This window comes from Puma concolor, chromosome B1, assembly GCF_028749965.1.
Source record: "Puma concolor isolate L17-30 chromosome B1, mPumCon1.1.hap2, whole genome shotgun sequence".
Lineage (NCBI taxonomy): Eukaryota > Metazoa > Chordata > Mammalia > Carnivora > Felidae > Puma > Puma concolor.
Window position 1 is genome coordinate 134768414 of NC_141670.1, and position 22762 is coordinate 134791175.

Genomic DNA, 22762 nt, shown 5'->3' on the forward strand with positions numbered 1-22762 from the left:
TTGAGAAAAATAAGTATTAATTCTTCCTTAAATGTAGTAGAATTCCCCTGGGAAGCCATCTGACCCTGGCCTTTTGTTTATTGGGAGATTTTTGATTACTGATTCCATTTATTTGCTGCTTATGAGTCTGTTCAAGTTTTCTATTCCTGTTTCAGTTTTGGTAGTTTATATATTTCTAGGAATTTATCCATTTCTTCCAAATTGTTCAATTTGTTGGCAGATAATTTTTCATAATATTCTCTTATACAGTAAAACCTTGATTTGTGAGCATAATTCAATCTGGAAATATACTTGTAATCCAAAGCACTCATATATCAAAGCGAATTTCAAGAACCATTGGCTCAGTTGTGATCATGTCATGTTTGGCATCATGTGCTATTTGTATTGCAAGACATGGCTCATTTATCAAGTTAAAATTTATTAGAAATATTTGTTCATCTTGTGAAACACTCACAGAACAAGTTACTCACAATCCAAGGTTTTACTGTAATTGTATTTCTGTGGTACTGGGTGTTATTTCCCTGCTCTCATTTGTGATTTTTATTTAGTTGGGCCCTTTTCCTTTTCTCTTTGATAAGTCTGGCTAGGGTTTTGTCAATTTTATTAATTATGAAAAGAGACCAAGTGTTCATTGACTGATGAATGGATAAGAAGATTTGGTATATATATGCAATGGAATATTACTCAGCTATCAAAAAGAATGGAATCTTGCCATTTACAATGACATGGATGGAGCTAGAGAGTATGATACTAAGCCAAATAAGTCAAGTAGAGAAAGACAGATACCATATAATTTCACTCATATGTGGAATTTAAGAAATAAAACAGGTGAACATAGGGGGGAAAAAAGAAACCAAGAAACAAACTCCTAAATACAGAGACAAACTGAGGGTTGCTGGAGGGGAGGTGGATGGGGAGATAGGTTAAATGGGTGATGGGTATTAAGGAGTGTACTTGTTGTGATGAGACTGGGTGATGTATGGAAGTGATGAATCACTAAATTTTACACCTGAAATTAATATTGCACTGTATGTTAACTGGAATTTAAATAAAAACTTAATAAATAGATAAAATACTATTTGTAATTTATTGTGCTTTATTTTGTCATTCTACAGAAATGTTTATTTTCCTACTTAATTTGTACTGTTTCTTAAAAAGGACTCCAAAATTGTACAACCTTCATGCTCCACCAAACCTGGATCTACCCCTGCAGTTCACTGATCTCACTTCTTAGTGACAAGTGAACTCATTCTTGTCACTCCCCCAGTCCAACTGTACTCCCAAATCTGTCAAGTGAAAAGTTTCAGAAACTGCCCTCTTAATTCCCTGGCTATTCTGATTTAATAAGTCCTATGTGAGAACTGGGTATTCATACTTTTGCAGTTTTACAAGTAGTTCTGACGTATGGTCCAGGTTCTGAAAGCCACAGTCCCGCGATGCCTGGGATGCCACGCTTTGGGACACTTGACTTACAAAGGGTGGGTCATCACTCATTATGGGTTGTGAAATCAATTCAGTGGGCCCCAATCAGCATTGTTTTAACAGAATGGAATTAAGTTAGCATGCATCACAGGGTTAGTGGTTTTTGTCAAATTTTTGTTTTGTTTCAAAATGAAATAAAATCTACAAGATCTACATTGCCTTGGGGGACCCAATTCTTAATGTCTTGGTGATTAGAAGTTTCATAGCATCGATGTCAGGGATACTAGAGACTGTTAATGACGAAAGAGAACTACCTGAATTTAACTAATTGTAAACAGCCTATCTTATTTATGTCCTTAAGGATAACTCTGTTACAAAACTTACGGGGAAAACTTCAGAATAGAGAAATTATGAGCTCACAGAACTTTTTTTTTTAATATAGGGATTGTAGGGGGTGGGGAGTGTGTAAACACATGCTTTGAAATCCTGGAAATACTAAAATAGCTGTAGAAAGAGGAAAAGCAACTTGAGATATTTTTTTTTTTAAAAATTATTGTTTTACTATGGAATGTGGTAAGGAAAGGAAATAGGAGTTTGGAAAAGTTTCATTCCATGCTAGCAAAAGTTTCTATCTGTGTACCTAAGAAGTAAGTAATAACCATAGACGAAAGAACATGGTATGAAAGCAAACTATATGACATTTGTAGGGCACGAAGACTGAGTTCTTTTTTACTAAAAATAAGATGCTTAAGTTATGCTGTCTGGCAAAACCTACTGAGTGTTTGTAATGTTCTAGTACCTGGATATCTTTGCTTCCTGGAGCCCTAAAAATAAAAGGACATATTCTATGTGGCATTTAGATTTAGTCCTTAACTAACCCGGGACTTAGGTTTTCACTAAGAACCTGCTGCACTTTAATTTGGGCAGCAATGAATCATCTTTTCTTCTAGCATTCATGAGCTGATCATCATAAACTTGGAAGATCTTGAAAATTAAAGGTAGTGTTTTTTTGAAGCATTTTAACAAGAAAGTTTAAAATGATGAATCAATAGGAACTACACTTTCCTATGAGAAAAAGTATTTCATGTGTTTTAGTTTGATTCCTGTTGAGTGATGTTAGGACATTTTTCTATTAAATATATTGGTATTTACTAAAGATAGTATTGTAAATGAATTGAAGCCATGGGCTCAGGAGTCAGACAACCTTGGTGGCGAAACTACTGTACTTAGTTGCGTGAGCATTTGTAAGTAGGGATACTAATGCATGTAACTCATGGGGATATTGTGAACATTAAATGAAATAATACATACAATGTGCTTAAGATGATTCTTGGCATGTGGTAAACATTCAGTAAATTAAACACACACAGAGAAAGATCAAAGAAGAGACTTTTAATTCATCTAACTGTTTTGTCCAGTTTCAGTTCCAATATATTGGAAACAAGCAATGTCAGGAAAAATGGAGCTGTTATTAAAGAGGAACAAAAATTGATTTTTAAAAAAGACTCTAATGGAGTGATTTTCAAATTAAGGCATTGAGGATTCTCACATTTCATTTAACAACACTATTGTTTTTAAACAAATTCTGGGTTTTTTAAATTAAATATGTTGTCAATAAAAAAATTTATTTATTACTTTGTTACAGTTGTATAACCTGAGATTATTTGGGCTACCCTGGGATGACCAAACTAGGAGGCACAGTTGTATGTAAGAAATGTTCACCAACAGAGGTAGGAGGGATTGGAGGAGGGGATTGTCAGGAATCAGAGGTACTTGGAAAACTTCTGTAGAGAGGCAGGGTATAAAATAGGGAGGAAAATATAGGTACATGTTAGAAATTATGAATGTTCTCATTTTCATGCTGCGTGGTGCATATACAGGTATTTATTTAATAAACAAATGTGTAACTAAACAAAAAAATAAATAAATAAAGTCCAGGCCTGGACCAAGGTTGAGACCGTGTCAAGGGCCAAGGATTATGATTAATCAAATTTTACGCACCAAGTATTGGAAAGACAACAACTGGACTTTTGATTGTGTAGGTACATTGCTGATTGAATCAGCATTGGAAGCAAGAAGAGCTCTGGACCTGAGATGGGAGGAGGGACAAGATAAGGCCTAAAAGGTCAAGGGAAAGAAGGCCTAAGAAGATCACAAACATGGCCTAAGGAGAAAGGCTTGTGAGAAATTCCCTGTTGAGAATGATCTGGGAGCTAGGAAAAAAGAGATGTGTAGCGTTTCATTTTAAATTGTTTTCCTATTCTGAGATCTGATTTAAGTAACCTCCATTATCCAAAGCTCACAGTAAAAGTCTGCTATATAGATTAAATAAATAAATATCATTAATAATAGTAAAGTTTTCAATCATTCATTCATCACACACATATTTATTGAGTTCCTTCTGCATGTGGAATAGCACTTAGGGATGTAGGAACAAATAGAACGGACCATGTCTCTGTCCCCATGAAATTAATATATAATTTTCCAGATGATGATACATTCTAGGGCAAAAAATGAGATAGAGTAAAGGAGAGGGAGAGCCAGGAGTGGAGGTGAAATATATTAGTGGTACTTGAGTGAATGAAGAGAAAGTAAGCACAGAGAGGGCTACTCACACAGTAGAGTGAGAATACAAGTGAGTGGGGATCCAGAATTCTGCAGAAGCAGGAAACTTCAGTAACAAATGTCTGGAAGAACATTAATCTCTTTTACAGCAAATCACAGGATCATTGGAGAAGGTTCTGGATTTCCCATTGTATGCAGAATGTGACTTAGATCACTGGTTTGTAAATTAAAGAAAAAGTTAATTCTGGAGGTTGGAGAACTTGGGAATGCTTCCATTATACTTCCAACACTTCAACTATTAAGTTGTTTCTCTAAATTCTTTTGTATCAGTGGTTCTTACTTTAGAGGAGCAGTACGTGGGGAGCATGGGCATTTCTACTTTTTCCAACATGGGGCTCAAACCCACAAAACCGTGAGATCATGACCTGAGCCAAGATCAAGTATAGGCCGCTCAACCAACTGAGCCACCCGGGTGCCCCACGAATCTCCAATTTTAAAAGATAATGCCAGATTATTTTCCAAAGTAGTTCATCCAATTTGTACTCCCACCAGCAAAGTACAAGCCAGTCCACTTATCCACATCATCTTCAGTGTTTGATTATATTAGACTTCTTCAGTTAACTAATTGGGTTTTAAATGGTATCTCATTGTGGTCTTCTTATTACCTTATAGATATCTTGTATATATTCTTGCTATCAGTTCTTTGCCAAGGTGTTACAAATATTTTGTCTTCATTTATCTTTTTGCTTTCTTAAGGATACCTTTTCATGTCAGAAGTCTTTAGTTTAATATGTCAAATTTATTGTATGATAGAAATTAGCTGTCATAAATGTTTAAGCGATACCCTTGAAACATAGTGATAAGGGAAATCACCCAGTAGGCAGAGCTTCAGGGCTGTATACCTAATTATCCATTTTGTGTGAAGAAAGAAACCACCAAAGGTCAGAATATACATGGACTCTTGGATAGTAGCAGATGCTTGGCCAGCTGGTCAGGGACTATGCTCATTTCCTAGAGCTGCCATGCAGATTAAACAGCTTAAATTTATTCCGTCATAGTTCAAGGAAGCCCGAAATCTGAAATCAAGGTGTTAGTAGGGTTAGTTCTTCTGGAGGCTCTAAGGACAAAACCATACCAAGCCTCTCCTAGATTCCAGTAATCACAGCCATCCTTGGCATTCCTTGGCTTGTAGACTCATCATTCCAATCTCTGCCTTTATTGTCAATAATGCCTTCTTCTCCATGCACCTCTCAGTATCCTCCCTTCTTCTTATAAGAGCCCCAGTCATTGGACTTCGGGCCCACTCTAAATCTGGTATGATTTTATCTCAAGATTTTTAACTAATTATATTTACAAAGATGCTAATTCCAAGGAAGGTCACAATCTGAGTTTCCAGGTAGGCATGAATTTGGGGGAAACACTTAAACCCACTATATGGGCCTATAAGGAGAAAGACTGGAATATCAGGAAAAAGGAAACCTGGGAAGTAGGCAGATAGTTGAACATTAGAGAATGAGCATGAAGTATAAAGAGCCTGAAAACATGTAACACCTACCCAAGATCAACCAACATGGAAGGGGTACCAAACAGCCAAGTAGACAAAAATGACTCAGCCAGGTGACATTATTCATCCTCTCATCAGCCACCCATTGCTAGCACAATGGGAAAATGGATGAAATACCTTTGTCTCAGGGAGAGAGACTATGCATATGCCCAATACATGCTCCCGTTCACCACGGCTAATTTAACTATTGCACCTGTCAAATGTATAACCTACAAGCAAGAGAGACCAATTCTGTGTACCACATATAGTATCACACTCTTCTGTATCTTGTTTTCCTCACACAACAATAATTGAATTATTGTGGAAATTGCAGAAAATCATTTGGATTAGCTGGAAATTAATTATTTTTAGTGGCCATGTAATACTCCATGGCATTCCAAAACTTTTCCTGCTATGGCTTCCTTTCACATACAACACCCTATCAAATTCCTCTTGCTGTAGGGAAATGGGACAAGTACCCAAGGACAAGAGATGGTGAGGACACCTGAGAAGACCCTATGTGACCTGTCCCCTCCCACCCCCATCAAACAGCATGCTCCTGCTCCAGTTTCACAGTTCGCATCCAAATTTAACAGTTCAGAGAAGAGTTGAGTTTCTGCAGCTGGTAAGTTTAATTTTGGGAACTAATTATATTTTTTAAATCCATTTTTGGCCCCAAGCTAATAAAGCTACTATTCTCTTAAATGATGAAAGCAGAGAAAACTCTTTGAAGAACTTTCCAGGACACTTGGCAGTAAGATAATAGAGTTGAAAAAGTTAGCTGCAAAAACATTCTCAGAGTCAGAGTAAGTGGAGGAAGGTCAAAAGCAATTATCCAGTGTAGGTCCTTTTAAGGATCACTGTATACATACAAGCCTCAAATTGATTTAGGAAGGGGAAACGGAGATGGTGAAAGAGAACATGTCTACCTTCCAGCTGCCAAAAAGTAGCAGCTGCTACAGGATGCCCTTACATGGAGTTTGTTTCCTGTTGTCCCCGAGTGAAGTCTGCCGGGACCAACTAAGGCAAGTGGTATTTGCCATTTCCTGGAAGACAACCACAAAGCCAACCCTATAATTACCCCAGAGGCCGTGTCTAAGCACCACAGCTGTAGTCAGGCTTTGGTCACTGGGGTAAGAAACTTACTGGGGCTCTGGGTAGGTATGTTGGGCATGTAGAGTGAAGGGTCCAAACCACATCTGGTCAGATCCTACCAGGAAAGCTTTGCCTCTACAGGTGCCGCAAGAAACATCTCTGTATGAGGCAGCTGTCAACCACCTCAAACTGCTCTGCTGTCCAAAATACCTGCATGAGGGCAACATTTCATGGGAGCAAATAAAGATTTTTTTGAATATTTAGAGGTGTAGTTTATATTGGCAACAAATCCTACATTAGGCCAAGCTGAGTAGTTTTGTAGCCGTTCTTGTCTTGCCTAACTGGATCTCAGATTGAAAAATCACTGCTCTACCAGCTAACTGCCAGTTTTAAATGACTTCTAGGAAAAGTCCACCAACAATTTCATTTCCCTGCAATGCAACAAGCAGCATGTTAGCTCTGGTTAACGTCAGCATCTGTAATTTCATAACAAACAAACCAGGTCTCATACCATGTCTAAAATATGTGGCTATTTATAATAGCTTCCCTTGGAAGCTATAACTCTTTGTTACCATAAATAATAATCAAAATGCCTTCTAAAGCATACCTACTTTTCTTGATTAAAAACTAAATTATTGTACATGATTTGGTTTTGTCTCAAGAAATGTCTATAACTTTTTAGAAGTGGTTTTCAGACTGTATCCCAAGAACTGTGTCTACATAAGAAATCTTCCCATAGGAATAAACAGATAAAAAGCAGAACTGTTCTGATTAAAGCAGTTTGACATTCTTGCTCCTCCTTGCATTACTTCCCATAAAATAAAATAAGTAGATTAAAAAGTAAACTGTAGTACTTGGTGAGTTAATATAATCAATTCAAATTTTTTTATTTGCAATAATTATAAATTGACAAGAAGTTGCAAAAATAGTATAGAGAGGTCCCATGAACCCTTTACCCAGCTTCTCCAAAACTAACATTTTGCTTAACTGTAGTACATTATCAAAACCAGGAATACTCTTACTATAGAATTTACTCAAATTTCACTAGTTTTCACATACACTCCCATTGTATGGTTCTATGAAATATTATCAGCATATAGATTTAATCACCACTGAACTCCTTCACGATGCCTAGTCATACCTCCCTCTTCCCCCATCCCTAACCCCATTGATCTATTCTCCACTGATCTGATTCCTGTAATTTTGCTATTTTAAGAGTGGAATCATGTAGTAACTAATATTTTAGTTAGGCTTTTTTCATTGAGCATAATGGCTTGAGATTTATCCAAGTTGATGTGTATATAAATAATATCTTTGTGTTTCAGAATAGTACTCCATTGTATAGATTTACCTCAGTTTGTTTATTCATTCACCTTTTGAAGGACATCTGGGTTGTTTTTAATTAGGGCTATCACAGTTAAAGTTGCTAAAAAAAATTTGTATACAGATTTTTATGAGAGTAAGTTTTAATTTTCCTAGGATAAATGTCTAAGAGGGCAATTGCTAGATTGTTAAGTATATGTTTAATTCTCTAAGAAACTGCAAAACGTTCTCTGGAGTAATTGTCTGCCTTTGTATTTGACCAACTATGTGTGAAAGATCCAGTTCCTCTGTATTCTTGTCAGCATTTGGTGTTAAATCAGTATTTTCCCTCAGGCTACTTAGTGCGTAGTGGGGTAATCATTTATTTTTAAGATCAATATTACCTGTCTTTCCTTTGTCTGATTTAAAATTGAGTACTGTTTAAATTATTAAGAATAGTACTCCCCCAGAAATAAAATTAGCATAAAAATACATGTGATGGTATGAACTCAAGGATAGCTATTCCAGACTGAATCTAATGGATGAGATTAATGATCTGGTCCCAGATCTAAATATTCAGAAACTTTCATTTACTCATTGACTTAGAAGTAAAAAGATACATAGGCATTGAGCCACGTCAAAAGAACTTCTAAAAGATCTATCTGCAGGCTAGAAAATTAGTTGTAACGATATCAGGCAAACCTGGCCTAGAGAGAGGGTACCCATTTCCTCTGGCATGGTGGGTCGATCCAAGAGCGCAAACCTCAGAGCAAATGTTTACAGAAGGAAAGGACAGGATGTGGATGTTCTTACAGGCATTTTTATTAAGCTATGCTAGCCTGATGAAAGGCTCCCTTCGCTTTAGATATTCCCTGATGAATCATAATCACAGTATGTGAGATGAAATCATCCTTTGGCCATGACTGTGTGGAAGAAAAAGGTCTACTTTTAATCTCCCTTCTACCGCAGAGTCACTTACCTTTTTTTGGATTTCACACTGCAACATGAGCCTGCTTCTTTCAATTTCCATTAACATGCCAATTCCCAGTTGTACTAATTTTCAGTTATTACATTTTACAATTGACTTCCTTACAGTCAACGGTATTATAATAGTGCTATATGGTGACAGAGGGTAGCTACACTTGTGGTGAGCATAACATAGTGTATAGAGTTGTCAAATCAGTATGCTGTATACCTGAAACTAATGTAGTATTTTGTGTCAAATATACTTTAATATTTATTGAATGTGTATATATATATATGTGTATGTGTGTGTATATATATATATACACATTTATATATATATATATATTTATATATAATTTATTTATATATATATAAGTTAAAATACTGACTTCCTAAGGATGCTTAAACTCACTCTCATAGAGCAGTAAACTACTAAATCAGAGGATAATTCTAAACTTCTGAACAATCAGTCACAACCTTAGCATGTAATTTTCTTTAAAGATTTTGTTAAACATAAAAGCAGTACATACAGTAAATGATTCAGGCTTGTAAGTCTTGAGCATGTCATTCCCTGATGTGATTGTATCAACTTCTTACTGGCATTTTAATATAGTTGTCTTTTATCCTAAATTTTAGGGTCTATTTTACTTTGGTGTCTGCATCACTCTAATCCATGAACTGAATACGTTAAAACCCTAAATAAAGGCAATGTAGATAATAACATTAGCATTTGTTTGAATTCTAACCATACAAAAGAGTATCTAACCACAAACCCAAAGAGCACTGGTAATTGGTACCATTGCAGACATAACTGTTATGAGAAAAAGACTTGGAGAATGCATTGAAGTTCAAAACTTAATGTAGTCTCTTAGATTTAAAATGATCTACCTATGGGGCACCTGGGTGGCTCAGTCAGTTTAGCATCTGACTTCGACTCAGGTCATGATCTCGCCACCCATGGGTTTGAGCCCCACATCAGGCTCTGTGCTGACAGCTTAGAGCCAGGAGCTGCCTCAGATTCTATGTCTCCATCTCCCTGCCCTTCCCCAACTCGCACTCTCTTTCTCTCAAAAATAAATAAACATAATAAATAAAAAAAATAAAATAAAATGATCTACCTCAAAGACTGAGGTATTTCCTTTCTGAAAATGTTTTCATTACATTCAAGCAGTATGACATTGTCTTCCTTTATGATTGTGGTTGTGTAGAGTGCCATTTTTATTGAGTTATTTTGGCTGTATTAGTTACAGGCTTAGAGATCCTGAAGTCTAGCAGCTAATACAATATAGAAGTTTATCGTTGTCTCTCATGTGAAAGTTCAGAGATAAGACAATCCAATGTTGGGAGGGTATCTGTGCCATCCTCATTAAGAACCTTCCATCTCTGGATCTAAAGCAGATGTTCTAACACCCTCCATCATGTGTACATCCCAGGTAGTGAGAGGAAATAAAGGAGAAGACATGTGTATTACTCGTTTCTTTTAAGGTGTAACCTGGAAGTCGTACATATCACTTCTATTGCCATTCTATTTCAAGAAACTTAGTCATAAGGGCACAGCTAGCTACAAATAAATCTGGGAAATAGAGTCTCCAACTAAAAATCAGAGTGCCCAACTATGACTCAGGAATTTTAATATTAGAGAAAGACAAAACAGATATTCATAGAGAACTTTCTGCCTCTCCCAGAGTGACCAGTTATTCCTCAGTTACAGCCAGCTCCTTGTTCCTTCCATTATTTTCAGGATGTCAAGTTCCAAATAAAATGAACCGGAAAACAGGGACTTTTGCCCTCAAAGATGCTGTTCAAATTATAATCCAAGGAACTCCATGCCTACTTCTAGAGTCTAGAATCTGAAGTGCATCCCCTTATTCTGGTATCTTGATAACATTCACCAATTTCTTTTGATAAATGCACTGCAGGGATAAACAAAGGAATATGGATAGGAAGGTGAGAGAAAATGTCTTCAAAATCTGTAAACCAAAGTCTCTATGAGAGTAAAAGTTTATGGGTTTTTTTCCAGCCTTCTCACATTGCTAATATGGTAGTAGCAGCATCAGCTGTGGTTGCAGTAACAGTAATAGTAGTGGTAGTAATTGTAGTGGTAAGAGTAATAACCGTTGCCTTTTATTGCACACTTGCTGTGTGTCAGGTGTTTCAGAAGTTATTTTCCTAAACTGTTTTGTTGAATTCTCCTTTGCAGTAATTTTTCCCTTAAAAGTGAAGCTGAAGCAAAGTGATGTGAAGTATCTTGCCCCAAGTTGCAAGGCAAGAAAGTAGTAAAGCCAGGATTTTAATATAGGCAATCTGACTGCCTGTATTATACAGTATGCCTAAGAGATACCCTTTGCTCAGCCTTGCTGGACACTTTACATATATATCAGCTCATTTTATTCTCACGATAATCTCACAATACTATTAACAAATGGGAAAAACTGAGGATGAAGAGACTAAATAACTTTAGTCATAGCCATTTAAGTAATGGAATGAGATTTAGACCCAGGCAGTCTGATTCGTAATTCAGAGCTCATGCTCAGAGCTGTGATCACTAGCAGAATCCTCATACTGGGGAAGAAAGCATAAACTAACGTGACCTTTTAGTCTTCTAATAAACTTTCCATTTTGCCTTCTAATTCAGCTGGAGCACACTGGAATATCACATTAAAACAGCTTCCCAGGAGTGAGCAGGTGGGTTTGTAAAACTAGATTTGTTTTGTCTGATGAGTCATCTTTGTCTTGTGTCTGGTAAAAATGAAGTTGTTTTGTCTCACTGTGGCCCTGAGAGGTATTTAAGGTTATATCCAAAGATGTCTTGAGTTTGTCATCTTTGTCTGACTATAAAAATAAAACCAGATGGCACGCTGCAGGTATCAGCATGCTGGTTGAGTGCATGGAGGTGGAAGGTATGAGAGGTCAAGTGAGTGACAGGAAGTTTCTTAGCCATACTATTGCAATGCCTTCCCCTCTCTCTCTCTTTCTCTCTCTCTCTTTCTCTCTCTCTTTCTCTCTCTCTCTCTCTCTCTCTCTCTCTCTCTCTCTCTCTCTCTCACACACACACACACACACACACACACACACGCACGCACACAACACTTACATACACTGGAAACAGCTGCCTATGAGCACCTATATCCAAGAATTTTCCTATTCCTCAGATATCCATGAGCAAGGCCAACCCTAGAAAAAGATTGTAAAATACAATACACATTACCCCCTCTCCCCTACCTCTGTCTTCCTTCTGTCCTTGTTTTAGGGTGTCTACAAGCTGCCCTCTTGAGAGTTGCAACCTCCTCACAGAGACCACTGCCATAACTAGAGCTCTCTGTCCCTGCTTATGTTTAACCAACCCATTCATTTATTCAATAAATATGTATGGAATGGCTACTATGAGCCAGACACTGTTCTAGGCTCTTGAGATATTTTGGGGAGCAAAACAGACAAAAGTCCTTGCCCTTGAGAAATATTCTAACAGAGGCAAGTAGGAAATAAACAAGTCACATTATAAATGAGTACATTATTTCGTTTGTTAGTTTGTTATTAATACTGTGTAAAACCAGAGAAAAGTTGAGTAGGGAAGAAGGATCAACAAAGCTGAGGGGAGAAAGCAAAGGTGTGTTTTGAAATATGAAATAGTGTGATCAATGAGAAAAAAGTAGAGCAAAGACTTGAGTTTGGAAGAAAGCAAGTGGATAAACTAGGAAAGAACATTCCAGGCATAAGGAACAAGTACAAAGGTCCTGAGACAGAGAGTGTCTGAAGAGTTTGAGGAAGTGCAAGGAGGCAGAGTCCTAGAACAGAGTAAGTGAGTGAGGGGAGAGTAGGAGATGAGGTTAGCAAGATGGAGGTAGCCATATCCTCTAGACCTTATAAACCAATGCAAGGATTTTGGATGTTAAATTGGGTGCAAATGGAAAATAAGTTACATTTTCTCTTAAATTTAATTGATATAGACAAAATATTTCTCCTCTTCTAAGAAAACATATAGAAACCTAAGAAATAACATAATGGGGTGGACCAGTGGCCTAGTCAACTCAATCTTCTACATCTAACACGTTTCCAACTTGCTGAGTAGAAGAGCCTTGTGTTATATCCTAATCACTAACCTCCCCTTAAAAATCTATTAGACATTTATGTAGAAGTGCACATAATATTCTTTTAGTTTGCATAAACTCTTGTGAGAAGATAATCTGTGTTGAAGATAGGGTGTTCTGACCCTTCAAGATTACCACTTGGGTCCTCCATTTATATAGCAGCCACTACCACTATGCCAGCCCTCTGTCACCATGAACCCAAGACTTTTATAAAATTAAAAAACAAACACAGTTTCTTCCAATAACAATTTAAGGATTTAGGTGCCTTAGACATTAGGAACCTTGTTTAAAGCCACAGTGTTCTCTTTTTAGCCCCAAATTAAAATAAATGAAGTAATTCTTTGCTCTGGTTTTCTTTTTTATGTTAATTACTATTTATCCATTTCCTAATTAAGAAGGGCTATATGAGATAAAATTATTAAGTATTCAAGGGGAAATATTTATATTTAGATTTATATTTATTTAGAAGAGAATATTTTTTTCATCCAAATTTATCTTGTTAAGACACTATATTCAGGAAAAACGCAGTAAGCTACTTGAGTGAAGGGTGAGACCCCAAGGGAATGCTTGAGTAAAACAAGATCGTTGATGAAATACTCAGCAAATTAAGGGGAAATGAATAAGAGGTTGGAGCAAAACTATCCTTTAGGAAGAGGAAGAAGCCAGAAAGGTCAGAGGCAGGGATCCAGAGAGGGGAGACAGTCTGGAATAGAACAGCCACAAAGAGACCTAGAAGAGGAAACACATTGGCTATGGATTTTTTTACAGGGATTTCTGCACCCTTTGTTCTGTGACCTTCTCTCTATGACCCCACAGGGGATCACTAACTAGACATTTTAAGCTTCTCTAAATTATTTAAATTTTAAAAAAGCAGCCCTGAATCAATATAGCCATGAAATCTAGAGATACTATTTAATCTTAATAAGTAGTAATAATTCCCTTCCTTAGGGATTTTTAATGCTTGAATGATTTGCACTATTGGACAGTCATTATCTTCTCCCAGTGATAAAGGAAATAGACACCTGTTATTAATCCTAGGTTGCATAGGATGACATCACTAAGGCAGCAAGAAAGCAAATGGCTTAGAAAGGGAAAGGAAAAGTATTAACTATATTATAGGGCAGGGTTTTTCAACCTTGGCACTGCTCACATTTTGAACAAGATAATTCCTTGTTGGGAAGTCAGGGGTACCTGTTCTGGGCATTGTAGAATGTTTAGAAGCACCCCTGTCTGATGCTGTTACACTAACATGCCAGTAACACCTTCTCAGTCATGGCAATTAAAAATATCTCCAGATTTTGCTAAATGCAAAATCATCCCCAGTTGAGGCTGGCTATCATGGAAGATCCACTTCTGCCACACCTAACTCTTAGTTCATGTTTACCACCCCCCACCAAAACTATCTAAAAACAATAAGGAGGCTGATACACCTGTGCTTTTGGAAACTATAACTGAAGTAGCAATTAAAAAGCAGAAATAAAAAATAGATTTTCAGAATTCTGATTCCATGGGTTCCAACCTTAATGCCTTTGCAGTAACTTTGTGAATATTTTGCATAGACAAGAGACTATATAAATTGGTGTTTGTTAATGTGCTCAAGAACTGTAACCCACATGGAAAAAAATTTTATCAATTACTGAAGGAACTGGAAGGTTGAATCTTTTATTTCCTTGATCAAAAGGTGAGCTTATCCCTTCCCCTCTTCTTTTAAGTGAAATAAAGACATAGTTTGAAAATGCACCTACCCATTTGGCTCAATAGTTAAGTCTTGTCTGGCTATAGTGTAAAAATAGACCTTCTTCTGTCTGAACCTGAAAATAGTACTTCCCCAACAAAAGCCAAATGTCTTAGAGCTGCAAAAGATGTTTACTTTTATAAAAAAGCCTTTTCCTCTGGTGTTTATTTTAGGATCATGTAGGTGTTCTAGTGGAAGTAGGCAGGTATATAAGGCTTAGAGACAAACCCGTAAAAGCACGCTTCCCACCATAGGTGAGGAAGTCTTGTGGTAGTCACAACTGTCTACATGTTACGTTGGGAATATATGCTGGGGTAATATATATCCTTCCCTTTTGAAAAGTTGTGGATATACTGAAATAATAATGACCATAATTAATCTTTTTGGAGCACTTTATATGCATTCATTCCTTCATTCATTCATTCAACAGTTATTAAAAACCTACCATGCAATTTGCAGTCTACATTGTCTCTCAACTCTGCTGTTATAGGGCAGAATTGGCCACAATCAAGATATTAAAAAATGAAGATGGTTGTGTGCCAATGGGCCACAGTTTGTCAACCCCTAAAATAGAGAAAAAAGAATCAGGAGTTCAAGGGGGCCACCAGTTTTAATGTTTATTTATTTTTGGGCGAGAGGACAGAATGTGAGTGGGGGAGGGTCAGAGAGAGAAGGAGACACAGAATCCTAAGCAGGCTCCAGGCTCTGAGCCGTCAGCACAGAGCCCAATGCGGGGTTCAAACTCACCAATGGTGAGATCATGACCTGGGCTGAAGTCAGAGGCTTAACCAACTGAGCCACCCAGGCGCCCCAAGGGGCCACCAGTTTTAAATAGGTTGGATGATCAAGTGAGCTTCGTTGAGAAGGTAACATTCAGTACAAAACTAGAAGGAGGTGAACAAGTCAGACTTGTGGTTACAGAGAGGAAGAGCAAGTGGAGGGAGCAGCCAGTGCTAAAGTCCTGTGGCAATAGTGTGTCTGGTGTGATTCGAAGCATCGAGAAAGAGCTCTGTCTGGTTAAGGCACAATGAATAAGTGACCCTACTTGTAACCACTCTTACTTAATGGAACGTGTTTTACTACAACTAGTAAGGGCCCAGAAATCGGCCTTTTTCGGGCATAGAAAAGATAAGCAGCATTGATATGTTTTGTGTTGTCCTCATTAAGGCCTTGTTTCAACTTAATACTGAGAACAAAAGCAACAGATGAAGGCAAAATTGCCTAACCATAGAGGTTTCCTCTAGGAATCTTTAACCAACACATTCTAATCCTCAGCAGAGTTCACAGAATGAAGGTTTATAATCAAAAAGCGATATAAAATACCGCCTTTTTATTCACTCGGCCTGTTTATTCCTGAAGTGTTTTTAAGAACTAACTAATGGTAGTATTTACAGAACCAGAAAGCAGGCTTGTTCTTTATAAATTGTCAGTAAACCTAATGTCTAAAGAAGACCCTAACTCTTGATCTGGATGTGCTGCAAAGCACGAATAGCATGAGCCTCCAGATGCCATGAGAGCAAAGCCAGTCTGTGTTCTCAAGTCCACAGGCTCACTCAGAGTGGGCCAGCACACCTGTGTCTGTAATGAGCCTCAGTGGACCTGAGCAAGCCTTGGTGGTGATATATGTGGGAAAATGTTTTCATGTAATGTTTGATGGAGCCAGCTTGTAATGCAACCTAGAATAATAACTTTTAATTTATACCCCATTTTGTTCCACAAAAATATGTTTATTAGGAAAGGATAACATAGACAAGAGATAGAGGGTAACACAGAAGCCTCGGTAAAGCCACCAAAACCTCACTGCCCTCTCAAGCCTTGCTCCATACCTTCCTCATCTTTACCTGTACTTGAGGCCCCCTGGAATTCTTCCAGCTGCTGAATGCACACTGTGTCCTTCTGAGCAGGAATGTCTGTGCCCCATCCCCTTTCACTCAGGTAACTTATATTCATCCTGATGTTCAAAGAGCACTTCTTCCCAATTAAATTCAGTATTCCCGTTACACACTTTCATGCTATGAAGCTTACTCTCCTTCATAATACTTTTCAGTGTGTAGTTTATACGTTCTTCGAGTGATTATATCAAATTGTGATTTGGCATGTTATCCTAGGCTTATCACAATTCATTATAAACATTCCTTTTTTTAAAAGTTTTTTACTTATTTTGAGAGAGAAAGCATGTGAATGGGGGGAGAGGCAGGGAGAGAGACAATTCCAAGCAGGTTCCACACTGTCAGTATGGAGCCTGACATGGGGCTTGAACTCGAAACAGGGAGATCATGACCTGAGCCAAAAGCAAGAGTTGTTTAACCAACTGAGCCACCCAAGGTGCCCCTCGTCATATAAACAGTTCTAAATGGGGCAAAACAAGGTAATTAAAGAACACAATTTTCTCAGAGTCTGGTTTAATGCAAAGGTGAAATAACATTAGTGGAATTGAGAGAGAGAGGGACTGTATGTCCTTCAGACCCTTTCCAGAAATATTTCTTTTAATTAGTATTATGGTTTGATTAGACAGCTGGAAGTTGAAGGTTATATGCTCTGTGAACACATAAAGAGCAAACCCCCATTCATTCTTTGACAATCAGCTGAAAGGAGTATGATTATTTAATTGACTGTTCAGAATCAAGCATGCATTCAGCTGGAGAAAGAATGATTCATCAGGTCACTCATTTGTGAAAGATGACAGTGGTTGATACTCCCCTCTTGTGGCCACTTGGAAGTATACCAGCTCATACATAGGAGTGTAGAAAGGCAAATGAGAAATCAAATTCCTTTATTCAAGTCAGGAACCTGAGAATCAGTCATTCTTTAATCCTTCTCAATGTCAGACCAGTTTTTAAAAATTGTCAGGATGTTTAGCAACATCTCCAAACAAGAGTCATTAGACTTTGTATTAAATCTTTAATGATTAACATTTAAAAAGGTTTTAAAGGCTCAACATCTGAAATGATAGAGGATTTAATGCAAATATATGAGAGACCTGATCATTTCTTGCACATTACCTTTCCTTAATTATATATGCCTTATCTCAATTTGGTCCCCCTCAAGTAGCACTTTTGTAGATTTGGAACTTTGGGGAAGTGTGAGGAGGAATGATCTGGTGGATGAAGCAATCAATAACATCACAAATGCTCACTTTACAAATATTTATTGAGTACTTGCCACTGTAGGGAATCATAGTGATATAAACAATAATCCCTGTCTTAAAATATTACCTGGGAGGGGAGAAGGGACTTATATACATATCTATATTATGTGATGAAGAGTGATAAATGCCAAAGAAAAAAACTTTAATTTGCTGTTGATAAGCTGCTTCTTCGGAACCAACACATTCTACTGCAGGACAGATATGGATATAGCACTTATTCTGCATCAGATATTCCAAGCACCTTTTCAGATAATATACTATTTACCACACACCCATTAGGATGGCTACTATGCAAAAAGAAAATAACAAATGTTGTCATGGATGTGGGGAAATTGGAATCCTTGTGCACTGTTATTGGGAATGTAAAAGGGTACAGCTACTGTAGAAAACAGTATGTTTCTCAAAAAAAATTAAGTAAGGGGCGCCTGGGTGGCGCAGTCGGTTGGGCGTCCGACTTCAGCCAGGTCACGATCTCACGTGCCGTGAGTTCGAGCCCCGCGTCGGGCTCTGGGCTGATGGCTCAGAGCCTGGAGCCTGTTTCCGATTCTGTGTCTCCCTCTCTCTCTGCCCCTCGCCCGTTCATGCTCTGTCTCTCTCTGTCCCAAAAATAAATAAACGTTGAAAAAAAAAATTTTTTTTTTAAATTAAGTAAAATTACCCTGTGGTCCAGCAACTCCACTTCTGGGTATATACTGAAAAGTTGAAAGCAGGATCTCAAAGAGATATTTGTTCACCCATGTTCACAGCAGCATTAGTTACAATAAGTAAAACATAGAAGCAACCCAAGAGTCCATTGACAGATGAATGGATAAGCAAAATGTGGTATATACATACAACAGAATATTATTCAGCTGTGAAAAAGAAGGAAATTCTGACACATACTATGGTATGGGTTAACCTTGAAGACATTATGCTAAGTGAAATAAGCAGTCACAAAAAGACAATTACTGTATGATCCATTCAGATGAGGTACTTAGAATAGTCAAAATCATAAAGACAGAAAGTAGAATGGTGGTTGCCAGGGGTGGGGGCAGGGAGGAATGGGAGTTATTGTTTAATGGGTACAGAGTTTCACCCTTACAAGATGAAAAGAGTTCTTGAAACAGATGGTAGTAAGGTTGCTCATTATAAACACAGTTAATATCACTGAACTGTAGGTTTAAAAATGGTTAAGTAGGTAAATTTCATCTTGTGTATATTTTACCACAATAAGAAATTCTTTTAAAAAATGCTATTGAAGTTCAGAGAAAGAATAACTTTTTTTTTAATTTTTCTAATGTTTATTTTTTGAGAGAGAGAGAGAGAGAGAGAGAGAGACAGCATGAGCAGGGGAGGGGGCAGAGAGAGAGGGAGACACAGAATCCGAAGCAGGCTCCAGACTCTGAGCTGTCAGCACAGAGCCCAATGCGGGGTTGGAACCCATGAGCCATGAGATCATGACCTGAACAGAAGTCAGATGCTTAACCTACTGAGCCACCCAGGCACCCTGATAAAGAATAACTTCTATCAGAAATAGCAGAGAAATCTTCTTGGAAAGGAAGCATCTAAGTTGGACCTTTAAGCATTGGTAGGGTTTAAGCATAGAAATTTCCAGCAGAGGAAACCACGTAAGGAAAAGCATAGAGGCAGAAAAGAAAATGTTGGTGTTCAGTTAAGTAAATGGCAAGATAATGTATAACATGGCAGTTGGCTTTAAACAACTGGCTCGTGAGTTTAGAATTGACTTGGTGGGCAGTGAGAAGTTATTGAGAGCTTTTAAGTAGGAGAGGGATGTGATGTGAATTACGCTTTGAGATGATTAAATTTTTAAAATTCTCTTCAAGATGGATTGGATTGGTAAGGGAGGAAGTATCTGGAACTGAGGTCAAAAATTAGTGTTCTGTGGCTCAATCCAGCTCATAGACCTGTTTTATTTGGCTTAAAAAGTGTTGAGCAATATTTAATAATCACAGAAAGTTTCAGATTTCTGGCTTCTTTTTAAAATGCTAAAATGATCTGGCAACAGCAGACTGTCATTTCCCCATGACAGTAAGACTACAGGAGTTGAGTAACAACTACCATCTTTCCGTGGACCAAATATTTTCCAGCTCCCAAGTCCCAAGGACTCCTTCTTGTCTTCCTAACACAAAGGCCTGGTGTCAGGTGCCAGTCATCATTGTCTGGGGTGTGTGGTTTTCCTACTTCTGACCTTCTTTCTTAGTATATGTGACCTTCCTGATCCATGAGGGCAATTGCATTTGTGGCAATGAAATTTGCATTGTCCAGAGGGAGACAACAGTTGGATGTGAAGAGACCAGAACTTTCATCAGGAATATGATCACAGGATAAGAAGAAGGACATTTGCAAGAGATCTTTCCCCTGCTATTTTTTCTCGATCTCACCAACTATTAACATACAATATGAGAAGTGCTGAATTGGATGGAAAAAAATTATGAAAATTTTGACTAGATTTCCTCAGAAAGTCAACTATAATGTCTCCAAAGTTATTCTGTGTGTGTTCTTCCATAAAAGTTTTTAGAGTAATGAATTCTGTTATAAATACTATATAGAGTTCAACAGAAAAATAGGAATGACTCAGTTTCTCCAACCATAAGTTCTGATAGTCAATTGATTACACCACAGTAAACTGTACTTTTAAGCATGAGATGTGTTTCAGTCAGTTAGGCTCATTAGTCAAGGGGGCAAAATTGGCTCATTAGAGGGACAAAAGCATCCTTTTTTTAATATATAAAACATAGCTATGGGTATAGTACATAACCGGATATACAGAATATCTGTGGTATTACAATTGCATGGAGAGGGGACACAGGAAAAAAGTTCAAAGGACCCCTTGGGAGAGTGATATTGAAAAGAATATTTGAGAAATACTAGAGAGAATGGACATTGAACAAGTCATTTGTTTTATCTCCATCTGAATTGCCAACCAGTTAATGCCAGTGTAGACTCTAACCATTTCTAATCTGCTTGCTTATCATTTGTGAGAGATTGAGCCTCAGTCACAGCATCACCAATGCTCATGTGTACAGACCACACGAAAGCTCTGTAACAAACCCAGTACTTTTCATAGCCAAAATATTGACAAAAATACAGATGTCCTTGCTCAAAACCATGAAGAAAACACAACCACCAGAACAAATTTCCAGAATAGGATCACTTACTTCATTACACAAGCCGTACTTCTTAGTCTAAACCGTCTTGCTCTGGGAACTTAGCACTGCAGCCAAAAAAACATCAGACAGATTTGGAAGAGGGTGGTTTTTGGCTAATACCAGCAAAGTGACCTCACCCATGAGAAGGCCTGAGTGCAAACTTCAGTGTTGGTGAACAAGACACATCCTGCAAGTCAAATGCACAGAAGCATGAAGACATCCAGCTGCCCCTCAACTTAGACAAGAGATCTGAACACCAGGTGCTTCGATAGCCTGGGCTCTGTGTCTCTCCCAGTGTGAGGTCAGAGTGAGAGTGCGGCTAACCTAGCTCACGTTGCTCGTGCATGGCCAGCCCAAATTCCCCCGAACTCAATGAGTGTTCTGTCTGAGAAAAGACAACAGCACAGGACTCCAGGGATTGATGTGAGCAGCTGCTGTGTTTGCAGAGCTTGACTAAAAGGATGTGTTTCATCCCTCACAGAGGATATTAGCAGTTCATGTGAAAAGAGGAGGCATTCTAATTCTTTTTGTAGGAGGCTCCATGACAATCTCTAGCAGTGTTTGGCTTTCTTATTGGTGGCCTTAATCATCATCATCATTATCTTTTTATTATTATTATTTACTGAGCCCTAGTCCAGGCATGCATTAGACGAAGCACTATGTAAACATCATCTCTTTTCCTTGAAATTACCCTGTGAAGTAGGCATTATTATCATGCTCATTTGAAAGATGAAAGAGGACATGGAAACACAGAGAGGCTAAGTAACTTGTCCAAGGTCACACAAGTAGGAAGCATCAGAGCGAGGGCTTGAATTCAGGTCTGTCTGACTCATCAATTCTCTACTACTTCCTCCAGAGAGAAGAAGTATTTTGAACATGTGTTCCATCCTCTGAGGGCTTGATTGGTGTCATCTAGATTGAGAGGTAGTCGAATTTATTTCTAGTAGTATTCAATGGCATCAGTGATTAGCAAGATCCTATCAAGTCTTTCTGATGTCCTTTGATAATCTAGCACCTGATGAGGAAGTGGGCACAAAAGATTGGAGGTACGAGAAGACAGGCATTTTAGAATTTACCAATTCTGAATCAAAGCTATGGATATATGTACCTAAATGTAACTCTTTGGGCTGGAACTCAGATATAGGTGTCTTGCACCTTGATAATGCATTTGACATTCCATATTCTTAGCCAAGTACCATTAGACTAGGTTCTTTTGGAATCTTTCAATGTTGATTAACAACTTCTCAGAGGGAGGGAGGGAGGGAGGGAGGGAAGGAAGGAAGGAAGGAAGGAAGGAAGGAAGGAAGGAAGGAAGGAAGGAAGGAAGGAAGGAAGGAAAGGGAAGAAGGAAAAGGAAGGAAGGAACGGGGAAGAAAGAGAGGAGGGAAGGAAGGGAGGGAGGAAAGAGTAAAGAAAAAATATTTCTTGTTATTATGATGAAGGACTTCAAGAATACAAAAAGACAGAACTCATAACCACTAAATGAAAATCTGCTAAACAGGTGCAAGAATATCATGAACTGGGCCACATAAAAACAGGTATAGATTTTTATTAACCTGAGAATAATCTGAAACAATTTCAGAAGAAATCTCCTGTTTCCTTTCTCAAGCCACTGCAGCTTTACTTCTTTGACTTTCAACTTTACTTTTTAAACTCAGCTCTTCATCACTAAGTTATGCTCAATCATTATCTCCCAGATTTCTCATCTGTTCCTAGATTCCCAGTTAATCACATAATGTCTCCCATTTC

General features: G+C 37.9%; 1 protein-coding gene across 7 annotated transcripts in view; it reads left to right on the forward strand.

The window, feature by feature from the left end:
- The window catches only part of LOC147581892 (uncharacterized), a 262965-nt gene that overhangs the window by 233291 nt on the left and 6912 nt on the right, over positions 1 to 22762 (forward strand). For 4 of the 7 annotated variants that reach the window (XR_015250358.1, XM_086704626.1, XM_086704628.1 and 1 more), the window contains exon 4: positions 11529 to 11578. Coding sequence is in view for 3 of the 7 variants with exons in the window: in XM_086704626.1 (XP_086560752.1) it covers positions 11529 to 11578 (50 nt within the window). In the remaining 4 variants the exon portion in view is untranslated. Of the gene's footprint in view, positions 1 to 5992; positions 6156 to 11528; positions 11579 to 22762 lie in introns of all 7 variants that reach the window. The other 3 variants (XR_015250355.1, XR_015250357.1, XR_015250356.1) reach the window with 1 other exon arrangement.